This window comes from Mytilus californianus, unplaced genomic scaffold, assembly GCF_021869535.1.
Source record: "Mytilus californianus isolate M0D057914Y unplaced genomic scaffold, xbMytCali1.0.p SCAF_1, whole genome shotgun sequence".
Classification (NCBI taxonomy): domain Eukaryota; kingdom Metazoa; phylum Mollusca; class Bivalvia; order Mytilida; family Mytilidae; genus Mytilus; species Mytilus californianus.
This window is the reverse complement of record NW_026262581.1, coordinates 89,320,358-89,347,896: the sequence shown is the minus strand read 5'-3', so window position 1 is coordinate 89,347,896 and position 27,539 is coordinate 89,320,358. Positions and strand designations below refer to the sequence as shown.

The 27,539-nt window shown below is 32.7% G+C and overlaps 3 protein-coding genes and 1 long non-coding RNA gene across 27 annotated transcripts in view; 2 read left to right on the top strand and 2 right to left on the bottom strand.

Moving 5' to 3' along the window:
* LOC127709375 (protein polybromo-1-like) overlaps positions 1–5,341 on the bottom strand; it is a 63,368-nt gene extending 58,027 nt beyond the window's left edge. For 8 of the 18 annotated variants that reach the window (XM_052214874.1, XM_052214905.1, XM_052214915.1 and 5 more), the window contains exons 1-4: positions 5,187–5,340; positions 2,842–2,980; positions 2,224–2,321; positions 1,207–1,354 (exon numbers count right to left, since the gene is read on the bottom strand). In XM_052214874.1, the coding sequence (XP_052070834.1) occupies positions 1,207–1,354; positions 2,224–2,321; positions 2,842–2,973 (378 nt within the window). In that variant the 5' untranslated portion in view covers positions 2,974–2,980; positions 5,187–5,340. Of the gene's footprint in view, positions 1–763; positions 775–861; positions 873–911; positions 923–1,007; positions 1,019–1,057; positions 1,069–1,107; positions 1,119–1,157; positions 1,169–1,206; positions 1,355–2,223; positions 2,322–2,841; positions 2,984–5,186 lie in introns of those variants that run through there. The other 10 variants (XM_052214954.1, XM_052214886.1, XM_052214891.1 and 7 more) reach the window with 10 other exon arrangements.
* LOC127710157 (uncharacterized) overlaps positions 1–27,539 on the top strand; it is a 460,084-nt gene that overhangs the window by 137,611 nt on the left and 294,934 nt on the right. The window lies entirely within an intron of this gene.
* Positions 5,541–10,702, top strand: LOC127710021 (transmembrane reductase CYB561D2-like). The gene is made up of 3 exons (XM_052215742.1): positions 5,541–5,710; positions 7,814–7,851; positions 10,141–10,702. Exons 1-3 carry the CDS (start codon positions 5,644–5,646, stop codon positions 10,684–10,686), a joined length of 651 nt encoding a protein of 216 aa, XP_052071702.1. The 5' UTR covers positions 5,541–5,643; the 3' UTR covers positions 10,687–10,702.
* LOC127709454 (FERM domain-containing protein 4A-like) overlaps positions 17,938–27,539 on the bottom strand; it is a 96,894-nt gene continuing 87,292 nt past the window's right edge. For 6 of the 7 annotated variants that reach the window (XM_052215066.1, XM_052215010.1, XM_052215031.1 and 3 more), the window contains 3 exons: positions 26,799–26,959; positions 24,762–26,105; positions 17,938–18,495 (listed from right to left, as the gene is read on the bottom strand). In XM_052215066.1, the coding sequence (XP_052071026.1) occupies positions 18,216–18,495; positions 24,762–26,105; positions 26,799–26,959 (1,785 nt within the window). In that variant the 3' untranslated portion in view covers positions 17,938–18,215. The remainder of the gene's footprint in view (positions 18,496–24,761; positions 26,106–26,798; positions 26,960–27,539) is intronic. The other variant, XM_052215020.1, reaches the window with a different exon arrangement.

The following is a 27,539-nucleotide window of genomic DNA, read 5'->3' as shown; positions in this document are numbered from 1 at the left end:
ATGGTTGGAAGGCGGGGTCATCGGACAAATTTTTTAAACTAGATACCCTAATAATGATTATAGCCAAGTATGGTTAAATTTGTCTCAGTAGTTTCAGAGAAGACGATTTTTGTAAAAGATAACAAAAATTTACGAAAAATTGTTAAAAATTGACTATAAAGGGCAATAACTCCTAAAGGGGTCGACTGACAATTTTGGTCATGACGACTTATTTGTAGATCTTACTTTGCTGAACGTTATTGCAGATTTGTCTGAAAATTTCAGGGCAGATAGATCTTGACCTGATAATCAATTTTACCCTAGTCAGATTTACTCTAAATGCTTTGGTTTCAGAGGTATAAGCCAAAATCTACATTTTACCACTATGTTCTATTTTTAGCCATGGCGGCCATCTTGGTAGGTTGGCGGGGTCATCGGACACATTTTTTAAACTAGATACCCTAATGATGATTGTGGCCAAGTTTGGTTAAATTTGGCCCAGATGTTTCAGAGGAGAAGATTTTTGTAAAAAGCTAACGACGACGGACGCCAAGTGATGAGAAAAGCTCACTTGGCCCTTCGGGCCAGGTGAGCTAACAACAGCAACTCTGCATGTCTTGGGAATATAATTGAATTATTAGACTTGAGGTAATTTTTCTGTAAATGAAGAATACAATAATTTCAATTCAAGATAGAGATTTTGATGTTAAAATACTGACACATGCAAAAACTACCATGTAGAATGATTTTGATGTTAGTATACTGACACACATGTAAAAACTACCTTGTAGTATGATTTTGATGCAGGAATACTCACACACATGTAAAACTACTTTGTAGTATGATTTTGATGTTAGTATACCGACACACATGTAAAACTACCTTGTAGTATGATTTTGATGTTATTATACTGACACACATGTGAAAACTACCTTGTAGTATGATTTTGATGTTAGTATACTGAAACACATGTAAAACTACACTGTAGTATGATTTTGATGTTATACTGACACACATGTAAAAACTACCTTGTAGTATGATTTTGATGTTAGTATACTGACACACATGTAAAAACTACCTTGTAGTATGATTTTGATGCTAGAATACTGACACACATGTAAAAACTACCTTGTAGTATGATTTTGATGTTAGTATACTGACACACATGTAAAAACTACCTTGTAGTATGATTTTGATGTTAGTATACTGACACACATGTAAAACTACCTTGTAGTATGATTTTGCATTTGTAATCATCAGTTCCATATCAGCTGTTAACTGTTCTATTTCTTCATACTCTTCTGTTTTTAATTTATGACCAATCTGTAGGAGATCTATAGGTGTTGATACTACTTCATAGTAGTCTGCTGCAGTTCTAGAAATAATCAAATAGTTCTTTATGGTAGTTAACTCCTTATGTATCAACACATAAACCAAAGTATGAATATTCATTACTGTAAATTCAGAAACTGTTGTGATGCTTTTATTATTGCGAAAAATGTGACAGGGTTATAATCGCAATAATTTAAACTTGCATTTTGAAATATTTTATATGAATTAAACAGGATTTTCCTCAATATCGCAAAAATTAAAATCGCATTTTAGTCTTAAATGACAAAATTGCAAGAATGAATGCACACAATAATTTCTGAATTTACAGTAAGCAAAAAAAAAAACATTACTATCATAATGCGCCATCACAATTAAAAAAAAATACTTTCATTAACATACTTGTAAGCTAGGCATGACAGAAGAAATTTGGGTGATTCATCAGAGAGACAAAGTCATTTCAAAGACACAATAACGTTTACTGCAAGTTCCTTTTCATCACTTTCCACAGGGATTAAACCAATGGACAAAATTAATGTCAATTTTGTGTTTAAAGTATTTTTGTTTCAGATTTTCTTGTTTTCTAGTTGGTCTTGTGCTGAGTAAAGAAAGTATTGGCTGATAACAAAGTCAGTCTGATTAAAGATAGCCCCCACTATGTAGTTACTTTTGTAGGCAAGTGGATAGAGGTGGCTACCTTACGTCAGACTGAACAAAACTGGCATTCTGAACTATAGGAGTAAATGAAAAGACTGATTTGCTAGAAGCCAGAAAGTCTAGATAAAAACTCTTTTTACACTCTTTGAAATGAGAAAGTTTGATTCCAAACACATAACTTGATATTCAAATGTATCTAGATTTATGTTACTAACTAGCACAACATCCTGACAGATTCATTAAAACTCTTAAACTTACCTTCTTTTGGGTGCCCTGATAAAAGTTTCACAGAGAAAGCGACTATCATCTGTTTTATGATTACGTATTGTTTCATACAGCTCTTGACAAATCTCAGTCTACAATGAATGTAATTTTTCATGAAATATGATATATATATATTATTGTGCATGTATATTGAATATGTACACCTACATGTAGGATCTATTTACAGTATCTAAATAAATTTTTATTCAAACACTGCTATAAACATATATTAATGCACATTCAGGACACACATTCTTCATTTCAAATGAGAAAATACTACATGTATCTCCCATCAATTTTTGTCTAAACATGCTTGTTTCATATAATCTTCTACATCATTCTTGTATAACTTCATTCACCTGGAATTGCCATACTTCAGTTTTCCAATCAGCATCAGATAGATTGATTTTTAACTAAATCACATACCAGTATTTTGTACTATACATGTACATGTATGTAGAACTGCTCTGACAAATTACAAATTTTTGTTGTTACAGGAAAATCTTTAAAACTTGTTTAAGAAATAAAAGTTTATGATTGAGAGAGATCTTTCAACAATAACAAACAAACATGCAGCCTTTTTTTGTGTAATCGTACTCTCAGTATACTTACTGGACTGTAATGTGGTGATTTTTTTCGTCTCTTAGTTTGACTTGATGGACCAGCTGGTGGGCCTGGTGATTCTTCTCTGTCTTCACTCTGCTGTTCACCAATAGCTGATATTCTTTTTCTTTTAGCTCCCATATTTTATCTGCTTAAATAAATGTAATAGAAAGAACCTTTAGTGAGCCAGCTTACATATCAAATGCCCTCCACAATGACAGATTTTGATAAGATGACAAAGTCCCCAAGAACAGTAAGAAAATCATTCATGAAAAATCAATATACTAATGAACTCAAAATTGTTAACTTTTTTTTCCTAACAGTTGAGCTTGCACATTACCCTGTTCCACTTCTGTTGTCTTAAGTTGCCATATGTAAAACATAGGATTTCACGCAAATTTGTTTAACTGATTACCAAAAAGAATAATGAAGACGAACATTTTGAAAAAAACATATTAAAATGAGTCTAGTGCTTATTCAACATACGATTTTATAGCAAACAACATGAGTTCTCTGGGGGAGAATCACCTCAGACCAAACAGTCAGATTTTTGTATCTGTACAAAGGTCAGTAATAAACCCACATTGTATATTTGTTGTTTTTTTTTAGGAAAAATCATTATGTTTTTAATTAAACTATCCCTTAAAACGTAGAAAAAAACGCTACCTAAAGATAGCATTTATTTGTTTACATTAATAATTATGTCATAAATAAAATTCCTAACAATAAGACCAGCATCAGATACGTTTCTGTAATTCAGTTACTTTTATACAAGAAATTATGCTGGGAATTGTGTTATGCAATTTGTAAACGTCACAACTTCTTAATTTATCAGTCTCAGTCGTGAAATCAATTGTGTAGAGTATCTCATAAGTTACTGGTTGTTTTAAATGATAGATCATAGTGATTTTTTTTGTTTAAAATGTCATAATTAGTAAAATGTATACAAAAATAGATGGTGGCCTTAGTAACAAGACTCAAAATCATTTTACTGTAGTTTTAATTTTTCAAAAATCTGTATATCACCCTGTTCCTGTTCTGTTGACGGAATAGCAAACAAAATGAGTTCTCTGTGGAAATTTATATGGATTTCGTCCTCTTTCACAGGTAACACCTGCCTCTATTATATGATAGTCTACTTTCCAAAAAATCTAATTTTCAACTGTTTTCTAGTTTTAAGGGTACTCTATGACTTGTATGCAAGTTCCTTATATAACAATATGGGGGCTGTAAATATGCAAAAGATAGACAACCCTATCATAATTACATCCACTGTATTTAACCATTTACATTAGAGGTCTGAATATATCAGTTTCTTTTTTTTACCAGTTTTCATGTAATAGGGTACCGCAACAGAACCATATTTCTAAAGTTAAAATCATTTAAATTAACATATTGTCAGATCACATGTTTTCATACGTCATATGAATTCGTACTATGCATGCTTTTTCAGTGTACATTGTGACATTACAATGCATTTTAAATAGCACGAAAACCCATAAATTGGCATAATACAAGGATACATTGCAATAATATTGTCTTTTTAACTTAATTTACTAAATAAAACCACAAAAAATAATAGTCTCAGGTTTTGATAAATGCTTTATTTGTAACTCACTGATACCCAACTGCATGCATAATATGTTTATTTCAGTCATGTCAAGAAATTAAAATCTGCAAGGTGGGGATTTTATAGTAGGTTTTAGCATGCTGATTCAATGGTGTCAAGGTCATCATAATAATGTTTTAGTTTGCCAATCGCGATAAATAAAATGTTTAGGAGCTAAGAATATCATTTTTTGTAACACTACACATTGAAATTAGTTCAACAGACTTAAAATTCATGGACCTTTGACAATATAAGGCTTGACAACTGTCAAAATACTTCAACTGGCCAGAGAATTTTTTTCTGGCCAGTTGAAGTATTTTATATCACTCGCCACATTGGCAAGTTACCAAGTATCAGTGCTCGCCAAATTTGTTTATTACTCGCCTTGGCGAGCGGAGGTTTCACACACTGCCCCCCCCCTCAACTGTTTATCAGTTATCTACAGTAAGGTACCCTATAATTGCATCTTACTTTGTCTTTGTTTAGATGTTGTTTTAGCTATTGAATTGTCTTTCTTCGTCTTATAATTTTGTTATTTGTTATTTTTTCTGCTTTTCCAGTCATAGCATCATGCTGGGACTAATGGATATCATGTAAATTGAGCAAAAAGACATCAAGATTGCCCTATAGTAAACATGTACTGTACAAGTTAAATGCTTATAATATAAACTATGCCAGTCTATGGGTTGTTTTGTTGGATGATTTGCTACTTAATTTTTCGTTAATTTATAATTAGCACATTTACTTATATTTGATGTTTGGAAATTCCACTTAAATTTCAAACTTGATATTATCCTTCAAATTTCAGCTTTTCTGCATTGTATCTGTAATCAGTTATTGTATTTTCATACTTTTCTTTGTGACAGACGCCGTCCATCAGCGTCAATGTGGTGCTTTCGGTTCATCTGAATCAGTTTCGCGTTTGCTTACAGTGCGCGGTGATGAGAGAAATTTAGTCTGAAATAATTTTTTTCTACAGAAAATTTTGAAAACTACTCCTTCCTTTACAAATTTTAAAAGAAAAGAAAACATTTAGTAGACATAAATCCAATTCATATGCACAGAATATTCTAAAAAAAAATCGTTCCAACAGAAAGGGTTCTTTATTTCTCAAATCAACACTTTCATGTTTATGAGTCCCCAGCCACATGATTCTGACAGAACAAACTGAGCACTGAGTGGCTGAAACTCACAGTTGAGAAATGGTTGCACACTTTGCTACAATCCTTTTCACAGGATTTATGATATATTCGGCTGTTCCCGGTTCAAGTATTAATAGTTCAAATTTTATTATAAAAAAATTAATAATTTAGAGTAGAGAGAGACTTCCCTTTTTCTTGTAAACATTTTAAACCTCCTCCATTTTCACCCCCTGTCATCATTTGAGTTGATTTGAAAGTCTTTTCTGTTATTGATTGGAAATTGTCTTGTCTGTGATTGATTTGAAAGTCTTTTCTAATGATTATTTTCACGGTAAAAATACATCCCAGGTCATCAAGAATGTTGTTTTAACAAATTGAATTCATGAATAGATAATTCAATTTTATCTGTTTGTGCTGAAATGTCTAAATACTTTGAATCTTGAAATCATTAATAAAAAAAGGTTGTCATGCTTTATATGCCATAATTATGCCCATTAGTCATGTTAGTGAAGCTGGAAAGATTGAAATTACCCAATTTGTTGCAGTTGTGTATGAGAAAGTCTTATATACTCAATGTCTAAGTCATTACATTCTTATTTGAAATCAATTTGAATTAAATCATATCTTTCACTCTGCTATATCAGATTTGTATTTCAAGACTAGCAAATCTTATAGAACAGACATAATATAATATTCATATGATTTTCATATGATGAAGACATACATGTAATCTTTCAATCAGTTTAATTGAGGTCTGGAGCTGGCATGTCAGTAACTGCTAGTAGTCCTTTGTTCATTTATGTATCATTATCATTTTGCTTAGTTTCTTTTGTTACCTATTCTGACATCGGACTCGGACTTCTTTTAAACTGAGTTTTACTGTGCGTATTGCTATGTGTTTCTTTATTCTACATTGGCTAGAGGTATAGGTGGAGGGTTGAGATCTCACAAAACATGTTTAACCCCGCCGCATTTTTGCGCCTGTCCCAAGTCAGGAGCCTCTGGCCTTTGTTAGTCTTGTATGTTTTTTAATTTTAGTTCCTTTATATGTTTTGGAGTTTAGTGTGACGTCGATTTTCACTGAACCAGTACACAATTTTATTTAGGGGCCAGCTGAGGACCACCTCCGGGTGCGGGATTTTCTCGCTGCGTTGAAGACCCATTGGTGGCCTTCGGCTGTTATCTGCTCTTTGGTCGGGTTGTTGTCTCTTTGACATATTCCCCATTTCCATTCTCAATTTTAGTCACAGCATAAGGCGAAAACAAATATTCATTATTATTCATGTTATTGTATCTGTTTAAAGTTACCAGATCAATACTATGTCATCTATTCAAAAATTAAATTGAAATTGAAAACAGAATTTCTGAATCATGTACATTAGGGTTATAAATGAAACCGAAAGTGCAGTACAGCCTGGGACATATTCTGATAAATGGTGGCCTTAAAATTCATATCCAATATGATGGCCCTATATGTCCATCATTAGACTACCTGAAGGTTGATTAATACATGTGAGGCCCATGGTCATCTGGGCACTTTAAATTTTGTTTTGTTTTGTTTAAGCACCTCAGTCTTAGTCTTTAAATCCCCTTATCTACCGGAACAGAGGGTCGCTCATGCTCTGATTTTAAAGTGATTATGATATTTTATAGCTGACAACACCATTAAGGCAGTTACATGTACCTTCACTTCTGTATCTATCGACTGAATTATAGATTCTCATAAAAAAAGAAACATGCAAGTGACATTTTGCTATTTTGCAACAAAAAGAGAGGTTTAATTATCAGATAATTTAAACACATTGTCATATTGTTCATAAATTAAAAAAAAGTGTGCTCCTCCTCAGACTAATTTTTCACTTAAAAATCACAAATATGCACTAAACAGTTACATACTGCATAGGAGCATAACTTTCAAAATTAAACCTAATGCTCCTCTGCAGTACAAGAAATACATGTATTGGTGATTTCAAGTGACATCAGTAATATGTATTGAACTGCAGAGGAGCATAAAGTTACCATGAATATGCAAACTTTATAATTGAAAAGCTGTGATGAAAAAAATTAAACCTCAAGAAAGGGAATGCCCTCTAATTCAGGGATTATCTGTGATCTTCTGATTTTATGGTTTATCATTCATTTGATTTTGTAATACCCGGTAATCAAATTTTTTGATACTGCATGTTTTTATTTTTTAGATGATTCAGAATATGATTTTTTTAAATTTCAGGTCTATTTTCATGGCATCCTACACTAATGACAATAGCTGTAAGTAATTTTAAAGATACTGATTGCCTTGAAATTGGCTTGAATGAATTAAAAAAAAATATTACCAGAATCAAAAATGCAGTTTAATAATAGTCTACATCTTGTACTAAATGTACTAATGTGAAGGAAAGGTTGAATATCTTTCTACAGTCTAAATGGTTTGTTTTATTCTAGAATTGAGTGCAAATGTTAACAACTATTTTGAATATATTTGTATCCTAATTCTCCGTTTCAGAATCTTATGCATTCTGGGTAATATTTTCTAAAGTGTACACCAAAACATCGTGATTGGTTTAAAAGGTTCTAAACAATGGAAATTCAACCAATGACGTGACAATGTTTTTGTTTTGGAGTAGGAACAATAAAATTATCCATAGTTCTTTATAGATTCTGAAATGGCCAATTGAATCTGTGTAAAAGTGTTTAGACAGAAACATTGGATGAAAATTCACATATTTTATACCCTAATTAATTTGAATGTGACATACCTATATAAAGTTGTGTTCAAATTCTTTTTTTTTTAGAAGATTTTCGGTAATAAGGTCTACATAAATAGAAAACTGTTTTCTATTGGATGTAAACAACTACAAGTCCTCATATGGGCTTCAACAATGAGAAAAATTCATACTGTATGTGTTTTGAATGAAAGGAGTACAAAGATTTGGTTGCTTCCATATAAATATATACTATATTAACCTGACTTATCCAGTGATATAAAGGATACTTCCATTCAAGGACGTAAAGTTAGATTATTAAGACAGTTCCGATCAGAACTATTTAACAAGTAACTGGACTATGGACTAATCAGAACAAGCTGGGACTCAGCATTTTAAAAAGTGGTGAGACCCAGGACTCGCCCTCAAAATGCCCTAGTGAGAACCCTGAAACAATTATTCAGTCACTTTGATCTACATTTAATCTTTATGCTTTAGTGACTGATAATCTTTTGTGTTAAGTTCATTACTCAGGAAACCCATGATATGTCTGTAACTTTTTCAATATGACAATTCTGTATACAGTGCAATACCATACACACATGGTTAATACATGTATGACCTACATTTCATCCATGAACAACAGTTATATTTTACCACTCGTACAATATTCTTCTAGGATAGTAAAATGCAGTTTAGTATGATATGAAGAAGATGTGGTGTATACAATAATGAGACTGTAATCCAACAACACAACCCAAAAAAGACATCAATCAGTAATTACATTAAAGGTCAAGTGGTTTTGGCTTCATATGCCCACAGTGTACTTTCAAATTTATAGGTATTGTTTTGTAGAAATATTGAATACAAATTATCAATGGATTATAAAATCTGAACCAGTACATGTAAGAGTCATATGTTCAAACACAGATGTATAAGAAACAGCAATGTCTACTTAATAGAATGGGAACAAGCCAGTATTTTTTCCCACCCTGTGCTCATGGGCCACTCCAACTGTGGATGGATTGACAGACAAAATCCTTCAGAGCTTTTGTGTAACATTTAGCATTTTATGCTTGAGTGCCTTTTACGGTAGATCATCGGTATATATTTTTTTTGAGATAGAATTTTCTTATACTTTGCATAAAAAGAAATCTATGAGATAGAATTTTGAAATAAATTGTGAGAAGATAGGTTTTATAACATGTTTTAAGAAAATAAAAAGAAAAAATGGTGTCACCGAACTTGATTTCTTGCTACAAGTAAAAATTAAAAATTTTCCTATCAAGCCAGTGTAATTTTTTACTAAAAGAGTTATCTCCCCTTAAATGGCTTAGTTGAAAAAAATGATTCCAAAACACAAAATTCAATATTTGTTGGAATATTTTGAATAATACAATAAATCACCAAGTTTTCTTTAAATAAATAAACAGTGTGACAAATAAATTGCAAATCTGTCTCCTAATTTGCAGATTTGGGCAAATAACTAGACCGATTGTGTACTGCGATTGTACAATCCAAGATGGCGGTATACCATGAATCTACCTTAAATTGTACTTTTGGTCATTACTTCAAAAATCTATATTCTGTAAAAATAGAGCATTGCCTCCCCTTAGAAGTATATGAATGATAGTAAAAAAGGTCAGAAAATTTCATATTTTAACCAAAATATTATTGAGAACTTCGTGTTATCCATTCTTTGCAACCTTTATTTTTAGTTAATTCTTGTAAGAGTTTTAAGAAAGATATTTATTTATTGCATGTTATGTAGGGAAGACACTATCTAAGATAGTGTCTTCCCTACATAACATGCAATAAAAGTGATGTTTTAATTCTTTCATATTATTCATTTCAGATGATGTTCCTTATGTTTGAAGCTATAATGCTGTTTAACCAACAAAGTTCATTATTTTTAAATTGGAACCGATTGATTCGAGGAACAATACATGGGTTCATGATGTTTTTTGGAGTTGTATGTGCAGCTGGAGGCTTCACTGCTATTTACCTTAACAAAGACAAAAATAATAAACCACACTTTCAAACCTGGCATTCATGGTTTGGAGTGGGAACTTTATGTTATTTGATTTTGCAAACAGTAGGTGGCATTGGATTAAAATACTACAATATATTTCGTTTACCAGCAAAGTTAGTAGACATGAAGCTGTATCATGCCACTTCTGGCTTACTTGCTTTTACAGGCATATCAATTACCGTTTACCTAGCATTGTTTTCTGAATGGTTTTCATCTGTAGCCGATGGCACAACATGGTTTGCCTGTGTGGCATGCTTATCTTGTATGGCATTAACTGTTATGATGCAGGTTACCTCTAATTATTTGCCTCAGACCAGAAAAGTCCCACAAAATGTTGATAACAGACAAAAACATGGAAAAAAGAAATAAAATTATGAAGTTTTCATATCTTAATTTTCTCTAGCCTCAAGTCATCAGTTTTATTTCCATCACTTTTTTTACTTTTTACAATTTCATCATTTCAACTTAAACTATGGTGTCAAGTCTAATATAAGCAGGGGCTTCAGTGGCAGAGTGGTTTAAGTAGTTCATCTACAGTAATCACTATACAAAAAGGGGATGTTGTATGATTGCCAATGAGACAATAATCCAACAGTATCCAAATGATGTGGATTTAATCAATTATAGGCCTTCAACTATGAGCAAAACTCATACCTTATAAGTAAGCTTTAAAAGGCCTCAACATTCAAAAATGTGAAACAATTCAAATGAGAAAACAAACAGCCTTATTTATGTGAAAACAATATTACAGCCAGCAACCAAAGAAACATTGGAATTTCAGCCTCCTGACATAGGACTGGCACATATAGAATTCAGGGAGGTTAAACATGTCTGTGAGTGCTCGACCCTCCCCTAACCTGGGAAAGTGGTGCAACAGCACAACATAAGAACAAACTGTTGGAAATGACTTGACTCGTCATATTGGCACAAGACACAAAACAACTAGCATAAATACAAGAGACAAAGTACCCTGGCATCTAATAGTATTCACACTTACAGAAAGCAAGTTCAAAGCCAATAACAACTAATAAATATATGATGTTACAAGACTAGCAATCAGTACACGCCCAACAAATTAAAGACATCATAAACAGTTGGAGAAAAGCAGGACCTTGTGCAATGCCAAACTAAAGTACATAATATTGGTATGACCATAAGTTTTCATGAATGTGTAGCAATACATATTTAGAAATGGTTTAATTTATCAAAAACACTACCCTGTAAACTCTGAGGTTGGGAGTTCCATCACAGCAAGTGACAAGGTGTGTTATACTCCAATCTTAATTGACAAGGATTGTTGTTCTGACATTACTTGTTGGTTCTATCCAGGAGGGTCTGGAAGGGGTTTACAGAATAGAGAATAATGGGCAAAAACACAGAATAAATGGCTAAATAAAAAGAATTGAGAAAAATAGGACTAAAAAATAAAGAATAGAGAATAGTGGGCAAAATAAATAAAGAATAGAGAGAAAAATGATATAAAAGATTAAAGAAAAAAGAAATGAAGGACCCAATCCAGACCCTCATCCAGGTACTCTGGCTTCTTCCACCAATAAATACAGGGTATGATATAGCCAATGTCACTGAAAGTGGAGTTATACACCAACCAACAAATAAACAAAGTAAGAAGAGATAATGAATGGAAGGACCAAAATAAGATCCCTCAATGTGTCCTGTCAAAAATTTCATATAGCATTCATTTCTGGTAAAAATAGATTTACAAATACCATCTAGGATTTAGAATTTATAACTTTGTTTCCTTGACACAATCTATAAGAAAATCATATCAAATAGCATCTCATTCTAGCACGTATGGTCAGAATGGGGACATTAAATCCAATGCCTCCTGAAGCTATCTGCACTAAGAACTTTTGCAACAACTTTCTAAGGGGTCCGTATGTGGCCTGTTGCAAGGCTAGACTTCTGTCCCTATCCAATATATCCTGATTTCCAGTGGCAGTATAAATTTCCCTCTCTTCACCGAATCAGCCCGATTGACCCTATTACAAGACCTACCTGTTTTATTTATTGTTGATTTGTCCTCTTCCTTGAACATGCATGAAATATTATTTGCCACTGGACGTTAAGCGATCAACAGTCAATCAAACCATTGAAGCAATATAACGACACATTACTGTAATGCTAAAAGGCCCTGGAGAGAACACTGAATCAGCTCTGAATTAATATTATCTCACACTTTCTCCACTCAGAATTTGGATTCAAATTCATATATGGGTAGAGTCAAAAATGTGAGTGTCATGAATATAAAATTACTGCATCAAAAGCATTACATTCATTGAATTGATGTTTTTTTTTTTAAAAAAGCTTGAATAAATCAAAATGATTCAAAATGAACACCTGTGACTGTCAAAACATCACCTTCAAGATTAAATAGCATCGACATTTAACATGGACTTAAATCAGTTCTGTTATAATTTATGAAATTTGTCAGCTAAAATCACTTTTACACCCTACCTATGATAGTAGGTGGCATTATGTTTTCTGATCCATCAGTTTGTCTGTCCAGTATCAGTATAAAGGTTTTGGTTAAGCATGTTTAGCATTAAGTTGTGGTCACATCAACTTGAAAGGAAATGCAAATGATCATAATGATGTAATCTTTTAATTTTTTGTCAAAATTTGGTTTTGAACTCGATTTCATGGTACACTGTGACATGGAAATGTGATGGTGTGAAATCAGGACATTCTCAGGTTAAAGTTTTTGGTTAAGGTAGTTGACCATGAAGTTGTAGTTACATCAACTTGAAAGTCAGTACACATGTTTATTTTGATGTGAATGTATGTGTATAGATTCTGAACCCAAACACGGACAGGGTCACCACTCGACCTTTGGAACTGAAAAATGCCTTGAATTATAAATGAGTTGTTTCAGGCCTGATAAATGCCCTTGAAATTTGTGAAAATGGCAAAAAATCTACGATAAAACCTTGCATGAATTTCTACCGATAAGTAGCTTTTAAATTTTGAGTTACTTTTCTTTCGCATATATTCCAAACTGCCAGACTGTTCCAGCTTCAAGTCGCTCTCTACTCTGCACTGCACAATTATTTCCATACAGAGATGTTTGTTTAAATGTCTTTATTAAGATAAAAGTAAATTGTGGTTTCTTTATCCATCTCTTAAAATGGGAATCCATCAGCAATTACACATCTCTGTTTCGACCAATCTTTTATCCTATTATTGTCTTCTTTTTTTAATGGTCGAGAGTATGTGCCTGCCAACTAAGATGACTGTCATTACTTTTAACAGAAATTTCGGGAACTGAAAGCCTTATAAAATTATTTTGAAAAGCTCAGTGTATATAGACAACTATTACCTAAGTTTTACAGTTTTATACTCTAACCAGAGACATATATATGTCTCTGCTCTAACTGTAACTGAATAATGTACGTTTTTAAACTGGTTATCTGTATCGTAGGATACGAAAGAGCCACTGAATTTGATTGCAAATCAATTTGTTCAAATGAAAATTACACGCTATAAATTTCGTGCGTCCGAAGCGCTTTCCTGGATTTGCCGGCTGCATCAGACACAGTGATTGACACTCAAACCTATAAAATTGAATGACATGCAGGAATTTGTAAATAAGTATTGTAACGTTTGGAGTAATATGACAAAAAAAGGACCTTAATTGAATAGTCAAATTCACCTAAGGTTAGGTCAATTTTGCCTGGGGGAGTCGAAACCTTAGTTTCTGTATTACTTTTTAATTTATCAACGGGGAATTTAAAAATATAAAATTGAGAATGGAAATGGGGAATGTGTCAAAGAGACAACAACCCGACCATAGTATGTTATACAACGTCAAGAGTGCATACGTTAAAATATCTCGCCTACTTAACTGATCGTGATTGATTTTACGTTGACAGTCTTTAAGATAAAGGTTTTACTACAAACAACACATGCAGAATTAAAGTAATTCAAGAAAACAAACCAGAAAGAGAAGAACTGTGTTTTAGCCCAGTAAATTCTGAGTTTGTAAAAAACAAATCAATAAAATTAATATTAAAAAGGCAGCAGGAAAAGATGGAATCTCTTCAAAAATATCAAAACTATCTGAATCTGAATTATTCAATCCAATTTCTAAATTAATAAATAAATCATTTGAATCAGCTGTTTTCCCAGATAAATTAAAGGAAGCACAAGTAATACCTCTGCATAAAAATTCAAACACTCTAGATAAAGGAAACTATAGACCTGTAAGTATATTGCCCATGATTTCAAAATTTTTGAGATGTCTATAGAAACTCAACTTGTAGAATATTTTAATTCTTTTTTCCACATTTTTCTGTCAACTTTTCGAAAAGGATATGGATGCCAAACCGTTTTATTGAAAATAATTGAAGATTGGAAACAGGCTTTAGATCAGAATAAACATGTAGCAGCTATATTAATGGTTGCCTACCCCATTACCTCCTTCTTCTAAAATTAAAATCCTATGGTGTCTCCGCCTCTTCTGTTAAACTTTTGGAAAGTTATTTAACTAATAGAATACAGTGTGTTAAAGTAGGTACTAATTCAAGCTACTGGCAATCAATGTTTAAAGGGGTGCCACAAGAGTCTATATTGAGGCCGACATTATTTAATATTTTTTTAAATGACATTTTCTATTTTATTCATAAAAGTGAACTCTATAATTATGCAAATGACAACACCCTTTCATACGCAGATAAAGATTTAGATTCAATTAATTAATACTCTAGAAGATGAAAGCACAGTTTTGATTAATTGGTTCTCAATAAATTAAATGAAAGCTAATCCTGAAAAATTTCAAGCTATAGCTGTAGGTAAAAAAACTAAAGACAAAAACTTAAAATTTAAATTAGAAGGTAATGAAATAGAATGTGAAGATAACGTTAAACTTCTAGGTGTAACAATAGATTTTGAATAAAATTTCAATGAACATGTCTCTATAAAATGCAAAAAAGCATCTAAACAGCTATAGATGTATTAAAAAGAATTGGAAAACACCTGACTAAACTTGGAAAATTAACAATTAATTATTCTTTCATAATGTCCAACTTTAATTACTGCCCACTAGTTTGACACTTTTGTCGGGAGGTTAATACAAAAAAGATAGAGAAAACTCAAGAGAGAACACTAAGATTTATCTATGAAGACTATTCAGCAAGTTATGAAGATCTACTCTGCAAATAAAAATTACCATCTTTAAAAATAAGAAGAATGCGATCATTGGCGATTGAAGTTTTCAAAATTATTAATAAAGATTGTCCTGTTTATCTCCATGATTTAATACACTTAAAAGGAAAACACTTACTCTTTTAGATACCAGAATACAGCCGACTTACCACGTGTAAGAACAACTGCATACGGCCTACAATCTTTAAGGTATGCGGGTGCTAAGCTTTGGAACGAGCTGCCAGATGAGCTACGTAAGCAATCATCTTTAAATCAATTCAAGAACTTGATAAATTCTTGGTCTGGCAGTTCATGCCAATGTTTTGCCTGCAAAACCAGTTAATTCTGTTCATTATTTTTAGTTTAATGCTTTGTTTTCATAGATATAAGAAGATGTGGTATGAGTGCCAATGAGACAACTCACCATCCAAGTCACAATTTATAAAAGTAAACAATTATAGGTCAAAGTACGGCCTTCAACACGGAGCCTTGGAATACACCAAACAGCAAGCTATAAAGGGCCCAAAAATGACTAGTGTAAAATATTTCAAACCAACGGTCTAATCTATATAAAAAACGAGAAACACTTATAAACCACATCAACAAACGACAACCACTGAACATCAGAGTCCTGACTTAGGACAGGTGCAAACAATTGCAGCTGGTTTAAACGTTTTAATGGTACCAAACCTTCGCCCTTATCTGAAACAATTCAGCATGGCAAAATTATTTTGTTATCCTTACTATAGTGCTTCTGCTGCTTTGTGTTAATTTTTGTTACTTAACTAATCTCTATGTGCTTTTATGTGCAAACCATTTTATTTTTGCTTTTGTGTTTTTATCTCATAAGTGCATGCTTCACTGTATGTTTAACTTTTAAGATGCTTTAAAGAACTTTGTGTTGCATGTTTATATATTAATACGAACTCTTGCTTTCTATGTTTAATTCATGTGTGCATGACTCGATATGTATTTTTTGTTTTATAGTTGCCCTGTCGGTTTTATATATACCGACTTTAAATAAAGCTTTATGTCTTATGTCTTATGTCTTACACACTTTAACATTATCAATGATTCATGTAAATGAGGTCGTCAGATGAACATGTACACCTTACAACTATTACATACACAAAAAATAGTTAACCTATTGCTGACAGAAACAGATCTAACCACAAACACTAAACATTGACCCACGAAAATGAGGTCTTTTACTCCTGCAATAAGAAGCTTTATATCAATAGTTTAAGCAGCCGCCGCCACCGCCGGACTGTAATCGCTATTTCTTACATTCCAGCTGCGACTTTCGTCACAGGCGAGACAATACTCGTGTCAATACCGAAGCACTGACTACTTAGTTGTGATACCCTCGGAGACAAACAGTTCAGATGTCCGTTCTCTGGCAGTACTTACTAAAGATATGTGAAAATCTCCTACTTCGTTACATGAAAACTAAAATAATCAAGATAGTTTTGAATCTACAAGTTAAGCTTAATAGCAAATGATGGTAAAATTTTCCAACATTGAGCTGTAGCTGTAGCTGTTCCTTGCCTCCTTTCACTTTCTCTGGGCACTCCGGCTTCCTCCAATAAAATCTGACCATCACGAAATAGCACAAAAGTGCTGAAAGTGCCGTTTAACACAAATCAAATAATCAATTTAACTTTTTCAACTGTATAAAAAAATCTCATCGCCCGAAACACGTTTGAAATGCAAATGCTGGGTAAATTATATATAGATAAGAAAATGTGGTATGAGTGCCAATGAGACAACTCTCCATCCAAGTCACAATGTATAAAAGTAAACAATAATAGGTCAAAGTACGGCCTTCAACACGGAGCCTTGGAATACACCAAACAGCAAGCTATAAAGGGCCCCAAAATGACTAGTGTAAAATAATTCAAACCAACGGTCTAATCTATATAAAAAACGAGAAACGAGAAACACTTGTGAACCACACCAACAAACGACAACCACTGAACAACAGGCTCCTGACCCAGGACAGGTGCATACAAATGCAGCTGGTTTAAACGTCCCAACAGGCGCAAACCTTCACCCCAACCTGAAACAGCAGTGTATGTATGATTTACGGCTTACCAAACTTTAAACCTATATGACATTCTACAAACTAGTAAACCAAGCTATCGGTAACCAAAACATACATTCCATTTACATTTTTTAATTTAAATCATTGCCAGAAACATATGTTGATTTTTTTTATGGTTGATGACGGGGCATCTGTAGATATAGGCAATCTAATATCACTCAAATATAAGTTTATTGAGTCCATACTAACCTTATTAACTACTGCGACTGATGACGGGGCATCTGTAGATATATAAACAATTTAATATCACTCAAATATAAGTTTATTGAGTCAATATTGACCTACTGCGATTAAGGAACTATGGCACGCGAATTATGGTTGACCAAACTCGTGAAGAAATTGCTAACACCCTTGAATATTAAACAATTAATATATTTGTCGGATTTTTAAAAACATATTTAGATTTTTACAATTTTAATTGTTTACCGTATAAAAAAGCTCTGCAGGAAATAAATTTGGGGCACCAATGCCACAATAAAATGAATAATGTGTGCATTATATATTATGTTCATTTCATCTTTCGACACTGTAGACCGCGGCCCTCGGCATGGGTAAAGAAAAGTGGCTTTTGAATCCACCACTGTCAAGCGTCAAGGTCGAAATTGCCACAACCTGAAGATCAGTATGGTTAGGATTACACATAAGATTTTCTCCGTTTCAGTCCATGTTTCCTACACCACTCCAACATCTCGTCGGTTAAGTCTCCAATCACGGATTTATTTTCATATGATATGCTCCTACCAACATATGCAGTGTGTTTATGAGTTTGCTCATGAACTGGATCAACACATACATAATTCTCATGAGAGTTAAAGGGGTCCACAATATGATAGTTCCCATGATATCGTGAATTTTCGTTTCCACTAAAATGCGGTTCTGTTATAATAATAGGATTCACTTTATTGTTACCATACCTGGAAAAGTGAAAATAAATTTATTTTAACAATCATATTTTGCATAAATGTGTAAAAGATGGGCAATGACATTAAATCACAACAGAAATCTGAGTAAAGTAAGAAAAATTAGTTGAAGTTTAAGTTTCCGTGTTCAGTTGAATTCGTTATACGAAAATTCCATGGACCTGTAAAAAGTGAGCATGCTATTTTTTTTGTTGGTGATTTTGATATGGTTTTACGAAAAGTTGTAGTGGAATGTATAAATTTACAGGTAATAAATAGACAGTTGGAGACAACCAGTTGACTACAGAAAGAGACACTCTTATACTGGCAGGTGACAATGTCATGTAAAGTTGGGACAACATATAGAACTTGTTGTCCAACCCCTATATACCTAGAGATTTATTTGGGACCATTTGATATATTCAGACGTTTGATTATTAACTGTCCGTCTTTTTGCGAATATAATTGGCCACAAAAGGACAATTGGAGTGATATGCGGTTCGACATTATTGATCAATCCCGAAGCAAATACGACGTATACAAAAGCCATAATTCTTGAGATCAGAACAAAATTGATCTGTTACTTTTATTGTAAATGTTACATTGTACGTTGTTTTATATATCCTGTGTTATTCTACTGAAGGAGGCGAATTATCGATCGAGTATACTCAAACACAGGCACTTGTCTCAGATTTTTTTACTCATATACGACAATTGCCTGTGCATCCAACATTTAATTTAGCCTCGCAGTACATGCTATTGTGTGTATCAGGTAAAGTCAGGAAATCTGTCTTGATGACAGGTCTTATGTAGTCCCTGTTAAAAATGTCAGGACTCGGACCGAATTAGAGCTTGAAGTGTACGAGAAAAAGATAGTATAGTATACAGGATTTGTTATCTATCGGACCATTATTGTCGTTAAATTATTTCTCTTTGGTTTGATACAATCTAAGTTTATACCGATCAGTGTTGTGCAATCACTGCGTCTGTTTTTTTAAATTTTTTTGAGAGAGAGGGGTATCATTGACTCGCTTATTATCTATGAGTTTATTTATAGTTTCAGGCAATACTAAATTTGTTTGACACAAGGTCGTATCTTCCTGTTGTTACTGTGTGAAATTTCTATGAAGTACAGCAACCGATATTACAGATTAGATTGTAGGACCGAATGATTTTGTATCAGCAGTATAAAAGCTTCGAGCTTGCTTACAGTAACTCCATTGATATTATTTATCATTTTAGTGTTTTTGTAATCTATCAGACCATTTCTTGTACTGTTTTATTGTTATTTTATGTAGTCCCCTGATCCAGATTAAAAATGTGGGATGATTGAAATGTCATATAGTTAGTTCAACCCTGTACATCTCCATTCCTGTTCCACTTCAGGAACTTCGCCCGGGTTTTCTTATGGCATAGTAGTTTAACTTTTTTGGTAGTTGTTTTAAATTAGGTGTTGGTGGCAGATCTTTTTTTTTTTTTAATGAATTCAAAACTTGTATACAGACTGGGACGATTTAGAGCTCGACATATATTATATAAACACAACTGTCCTGTCGAATGTAGAAGGCTGTATGTTGCCGTTTAGATGTCGATGTTTATTGTCTTTGGGTTGTGGTCTCACTAACCATACCCTACATCTCAATTTACGTGTACAATAATTAAATTCAAAGGGTTAGTAACAACTGGGACTATAACGTTGACACAGAAAATATTCTCGCTCCACCAGACGTATTATCTCGAAATAAAAAACGGTCTACGGATTCCAAGAACCATGGTGTAGAACAGAGATTAGAATCTAGAACACCCTATCCAATGCCATCACCAGCGCTGGTTGTCTTGAATGTTTCAAGACCCACTTACATAAGGCGAACTAGACCACCATCCAGCAAGTTTTTAATTTCACTGTTTTAGTGTATATTGAATGTATAACACAGAGTCGTAGACTAGTCTTTTTCTTTTTAAATAATTTACATGCATATCCAAAAAATGACAGAATAATCAATTTATTGATGTTGGCCACGTAATGGCAGAAATAGAAGAAAGGGCCAGTTACTTGTACACTACTTCAACATTACCCAAGAGCAGATAAAAGACGGCCAATGTATAGCAAATCATCTAATAAATAAGTAATGGCCAGTCTGACTATACCCATCAACATCACCAAAGAGCAGAGTAATCATCAACTCTAATGATAACTATGGCGTCTTAATGTGAATGATAAACATTGGCAAGTAACTTGTATTACCAATACTTGCCATTGATCTTACTTACTTATATTCTCTGTATGATGGCATCTACTGTGAATTCTATTGCTAATAGTAATATGGTATTAGATTATATGTGACATTACCTATACACAGACTAACCATATACTGTGGATATCATTCATTATTCTAGTAGCTTAGAACGTATTAAGTCAGGGTTACAAGAAGAATTTTTTTCAAAGCTGATGTACATGGTATATACATGTACTAATTGTATTTTTGATATTTCATTGTAAATTGCGCAAACAGCTGCTGCTAGGTTTTTAGTCTGAGCTTTCATTTTCATGGTTATGCAGTGTCACATCCAAAATAGTGGGAAAAATATAAGTTTTATATGATTATCAATATGTGTTGCAAGTTTACAAAATATTAATGCTCTTGTTGCTGACAAATAAAATTTTAGAATTTCTTGCTTTACCATGTAAAATGGCACAAGCCTAGACACATTTCTTTTTTGGTAAATGTGTATCCACAGTTTGTTGTAAAAGGTAGTAATAGGACTGCACAAAATTGTGTCCATAATTTTCTAGCTCACTGAACCTGAAAAAGTGATAACTGACTGCAGTACAATCTTTAAACTGACAAGTGGTAGTAGAGCAAACATTAAAAGTTCACAAATGACAAACACCAAGGGATGACATTAGCTTATTTGGTCATTCATTTATGGCAAACACAAACAGATGACAATGGCTTATTTGGCCATTCATTCAAGCGAGGAAAGTCGAAAGCATGTTACAAGTAAACCCATCAATACTCTAAGGCCATATCATATCAAATTTTAGTTCTTTGCACTTGTCCACAAACAATTTTGTTGCAAGAATTTTTGAAAAAATCCCAAAATCCTCCACAAATATTATTTGCATTTGAAAAGATGTGAAATTAAGAAATAATCAACCCTTTCTTTTCCTCTGAATAGCAATGTTTCTTTAAAATCTATATTCATCACCATACGAGGCTATGATCTGCCTTTAGAATTTTCAGGAAAATAATCAATCTAAACTTTCCTTACACCCACATCTTTTGTTTCTCCAAAATCAAAGGAACTAAAAAATCAAACTTTGTGCAGCCTTACAGGGTTGGGTTTTTGACAGTAAATGAAAACAATGATATTATATATATATTTATTTTTTTGTGTTTATTTTGTCAGTTTTGTTACTGACCACATGTATTCATTCATACATAAAATAACAATATTAACTTAAACTACTCCACCAGAGGTTAAAAGTGTAGGAGTATCTTACTTAAAAACAACCATCTCTTTAATTTGGATTAAACTTAGCTTAATTTACCAGTAAGATTCTTTGGAATGTCATATTAAAATACTGAAAACAAGTAATATCATATAATCAAGACAGTAATATCACTGATGCTAATTCAGAGAGGTGACCAGTTAGTTAGTCAAAATACAATACTATTTTTTACCTAACCGCTTTACAATAAAAGCTGATTTACCTATTAATCTGTACCTTAATTAGTTCACACCGTGTTCTTTTTTGTCAATTGGAAGAGGAGCTCATTAGATTTCCTCTTACACGTAGAAATCAATGTTTTTGTATAACTTGTATTTGGGATGACTGTGTATTATCAACTTAAAGCTGATTCAATTAATTTGCTTAGTACATACCTGGTAAATAAAATTACACTTGGTTATATGTGAGATAATTTTCTGATCTTTTACACGTATTATACCATTTAAAATAAGTTATTTATATTAATAACCAAGATAGAAAGCATCCTTATCATCCTTTATCCAGTTAGTATGATAATTATTGATTAATAAAAAAAAACTTTCCTTGTCCTCTTTATAATGTTACCCAAGCATTTATACATGCTTTTTTATAAAATAATCTGTTATTGTAATTCAATGAATGAAGTATTGTGTGATGAATACCAGGTATAAAGTTTAGTTCCAGAAGCTCAATGGTACAACCTACATACAAATCTGGACTAGATAGTACTGCAAAAGTACACATGAACTTGTAATCATAAACATTCCACTAAACCAAGTCAAACTTAATCATTCCAGACGCCCCCCCCCCCCCCACCCTTTTGTGTACAAAAGTCCAACTCCTAAAGTTGCCTTGGTGGACTCACCTTTTCAAAATCCTGGATCCACAACTGATTGCCATTTTTTGTATGCAAAAGTACTCTAAAAAAGTACCCAGCAATCTTGAAATATTGATAATACCATTAGGAAACAATCTGGAGTGAAGCAATCCCCTACATTATTTAGGTAATTGTATAAATTTAGTTGTACCATACCTTGTAATTTTAATGAATTTTGTTTAGGTTACTACCATAACTCATGTAGGCAGTAATTTAAATATATATATATATGAATATATATATATGATAAAATTACTGTTGCTTAACAATTGTCATAGGCTGTGTCTTAAAAAAAAAACAAAAAACCTTTATACCTTAATATAAGGTATATATGATTTTTTTTCAGAGACATGTGCCTATGCTGTGGACTTGTAGTTCACTGTTCAAATCAATAAATTGTCTATCATATTTTTTCTATCAGAACATTGTAGGATATATTTCAAACACATAAACAAGAATTGTCACAATTTAATCAATTTTCCACTATTTTTTCATATCATATATCTCAACAAATCATACAGCAAAGAATTTATCAGCAAAATTTGGTAGGAATCAACAAGATATCAGATGAGTCTAGTATGGCATGTAACCTCTTCTTAACAGCCAGCAGCAAGATAATTCACAAGCAGACTGAATCTCAGTTTCAGAGGAAAAACTAATTTCTTTTTATAATTTTTCATTTATCCAAAATAAGTAAGAACAAACTTATCATTTGTTTTGACTACAAGTTCAAGTGGTTTTTATTAGCATTTCAGATCTCCTTCCTTTAAACATTTCCTTAATATCTCGATTATCAAGTTATGTTTCTTTAAAATTAAATCTATATAAAAAATAATGTGTCATATTTCAGATCTGTGTAATTAATTCAACATGTATCCTAACAATCCTGAACTAAATCTGTGTTGACATGACTTTTGCTAGTAAAGATCAAATTTAACAATCGAAAATGAATACAAGCTTGATATTAATGTATGCAAAAGTTATCCCTCTTTAATTGTTTTTCAGCACTTTAGATTTGAATGTAAAATGAAATATTTTGGTGTATTTTCTCTGTTAAAAGTCCTAGATTATACTGTATTGTCCAAAGAGAAGTATAAATTAGAAACAACAATAATTTCGCTCAGGATCGTAATATAGGACATTTCAATTACTATAGGAAATACTGAGTTATATGTTGGAAAACTAAAATTAGATATATTAAAAAAAAAGTTTTTTTACAATAGAAAATAAAAACACCAGTAATTTTAAAATTCAAATAAAATTTGGAGTCTTTTCAATGTCACATTTATAATATTTGTAAGTTTTAAGATACTGTTACCATTACAAAATTCACTAGTTATATATTTTCATCAATATGCATAAAATTATTTCTTGTTTCATATCATGTAAAATGTTCAATAAATGTATTTGTAATGGAAACAGTATTTCTACTTACTTTGTATTCATAATCTGCTTTTTGCAATACTGATGTGTTTACAAATGTGTAAAATGAAAAAAAAGCTTTAAAGCCATTCAGTAAAGCATTCAATTACATGCTAAAACAATTATAATCTCATTAAAGTATGTAAAATTAGTCTGAACAAAATTTATATTAGTATAAAATTATTGCAAGAATAATAATATTCAAATATTGCAACAGAACAGCATGAAATCTGTTTTTTTTTTAAATGTTCATATTTAGCACAGCTTTTTTCTGATCATGGAAAAAAGGTGTGCAACCACTGTTTTGGTACTGTCACCAAGTGCAGACCTCATTCCATGATAACATGTATCGAACAGCACAAACAAGACTCACAGTGAATTAAAATGGCCCAATGTCACATTGTGCAGAATAACCACCATCGAAGCACAAAACTTGCAACATTTAAACACATACAACCTGAATTTGGTGCTCCGTTATACTACCCTCACCTATTTGTTGGATTGTAATTCTGTGAGGATGGCGTTCTTGACTGATTATGAATTGGGTCACATTTCAATGGAGTCAATGGTTGATATTGAGTATGTTTCGTCGTGGTATGCACTGATTTAATAACACGTCCTCCTGAAGCTGTCTGCACTGAATATTGCACATGTGTACTTTGTGACTGATATTTAGGCATACTGGCACTTTGACTAGATGAATCATAATCTCCTTTCCTTGTCAAATAAGGGGATTGTGTTCGTACTGGCGTAGAATGATTTGAAGGTCCCATAGGATAGTGACTATGACCTGATGAAGATGACGAATGTGACGGACTGTAGTTAGGGTGTGGATATTTATATACAGAATTATGACCCGTTGACCCATCTCCACTATCAGTTGAATGTTGTGAAGGAGAACTACACCGCGATAATGAGTCACCTAATAATTGCTGCTGGTAGTTCTCAATCATTCTTTGTCTACGAATTTTTTCACTATATTTATAAAAGTCTGACATTTCAAATGGTTTAGATACTAGTTCTACACTACGATGAGGTTGCATTTTTGTAACAGTAACAACAGCACTAGAATTGGGAGATTCCACTCTTTTAGTCATTATACTACGTTCTATGTAAGGGCTTCCTCGCCCACCTTGTCTTTTTCCTTCATAGCTCCTAGGACTGTAACAATGAGGTTCATTGCCCTCACGATAGTCTTGATTGGGACTTTGTATAAGCGGAGATGGCTCAGTGTGAGCCACATCATTCCAACGACCATGATGTCGTCTATTATCTCCTTGTTCCTCGTGTCTAACTGGCAGCTCAATCAAATTACTTTTTTGTCCAGATAAATCATATTCTGACTGAGACGCTCTTTTACTACCATATTTAGAAGTGTCTATATCAGACAGATGACTTATGCTTGCATCACTATCACTATGTTGTCTATCACGAGGCTGCCATGTTTCATTTTTACGTCTTGAATTTCGTTCCAGACTACCATAGTTTTTTGGATTACCAGTCTTCCTGTAACTGCTATCTAAACTATTATGGTTTGCTGCTTTGTCCTCAAATACATTTTCTAAGCTCTCAGAGTAGTTTTTATTTGTAGGTGTTTTCAGCTGATCTGAACTTTCATAATGTGAAGTCTGTTGAGTAGTTAAATTATACATATTATTAGCTGAACTAAAGCCACTGTCCTGACTTCCAGTATAGTCTTTATGGTTGTTAACGTTTTCATACTCGGACTGATTTGACATATTACTTCCAGAAGAATGGCTTCTGTTGGTTAGAGGCGTGTACAGTTGGTTACTTGACTGTGATCCTCCACCACAATCTCGAAATAAAGAGGGACTAAAAAAAATATATGAAAAGTTCATAAATGATGTATGTTAGACGTATTTTGATAGTATACTACAAACACATAATCACACTTCTTATGCTTACTTAAAAATGTGAAACTGTTGTTTACCATCAAGGTATTACTATTTTATCTTAAATAGGCTACCATCATTCTGAGTTGTGAGTTGTAAAGAGTCTTTATGCCCATCTCATACAGTTATTAATTATTTGACTGCCTTATAGCCACAGTATCCAAATCCAAATCACATGTGTGTCAAAATTTTCAATCCATAAAAGGGAATCTTTTAATTCCAAACTAGATTTTATTTTGTCTCAACTACAGATTTCTTTACTTTCATACATTTACAATTGCTGAATAGTACATATGTTCCCAAATTTCAGCTCTGGAGATTTATTTTATGACTGGGGATTCACATGTCTGAGGATTTAGAGCTGGCTATATATATATATAGAGACCGGTCGATTGTTTAGGTTGGAGGTTAACCTCTTGATGTCTTGTTTTTTTGTTTCATTGGGTTGCTGTCTTATTGACATATACCCCACAATTCCTTTTATTCGTATGAATTGCAAGTAAATTCTTGAATCTATCCAAAAGTGCAACTGCAAAATCTTAATAAGTTTATATCAACTAGTTTTATTATCCCTTTAAAGAACAAAACATTGCATATAAACTATATTCCATACCTGCTTAATGTTGGACTTAAAGGTGGCCTACTTTCTGTTGGTGATAATTCTCTGACAGTGGCTGAGCGTTGCATTGGTACATGTACTACCTGACGACTAGGGGATTCCCTTGTAGATTTCTGTGAATGTGGATCATCATTGTCATTCATCTGTAACAGAAACTGAAGAATAACGTGGATGTTAGCATCCACTATAAAACTAAAGAAAGCTAACAGAAAAATAAGCAAACTACATGTAAACCATACAGCAGATGGAACTTCCATCATGGAAGGATCAGTATTATCTACTTTTTCATGTATTCAATTTGGTTACAGCTTACAGATTTTATATGATGGGTTTATACATCTATGATTACACTGTGCTATGAGCAGTTGGCTATTTCATTTTAAATAAAAAGTTTCTATCACATAGTAAAATTCCCAGAAAGCCAAATGTCCTTGACACAACAATTATTTTTTTCAAAAATTAATGTCAACAAAATCTGTGGAGATATGATGAAATGAACAAGGTGGCTACCTATTACAAAATGGGGGAAAAACATTCTGCTGTATAGTTTTAAACACATGCTGTCAGTAAAATGGAAATAAGCAGACAAAACATGCAAAAAGGTGCTTAAAAATTATTTTTTAACATAACTAATGCTCAATCAATGAAATTTGCCATACTACTGTGTGAAACTTTTGAGATATTTTTGTATGTTAGTTTTTTAAGAGGGAATAGCATTATCATGACTTGTATAGA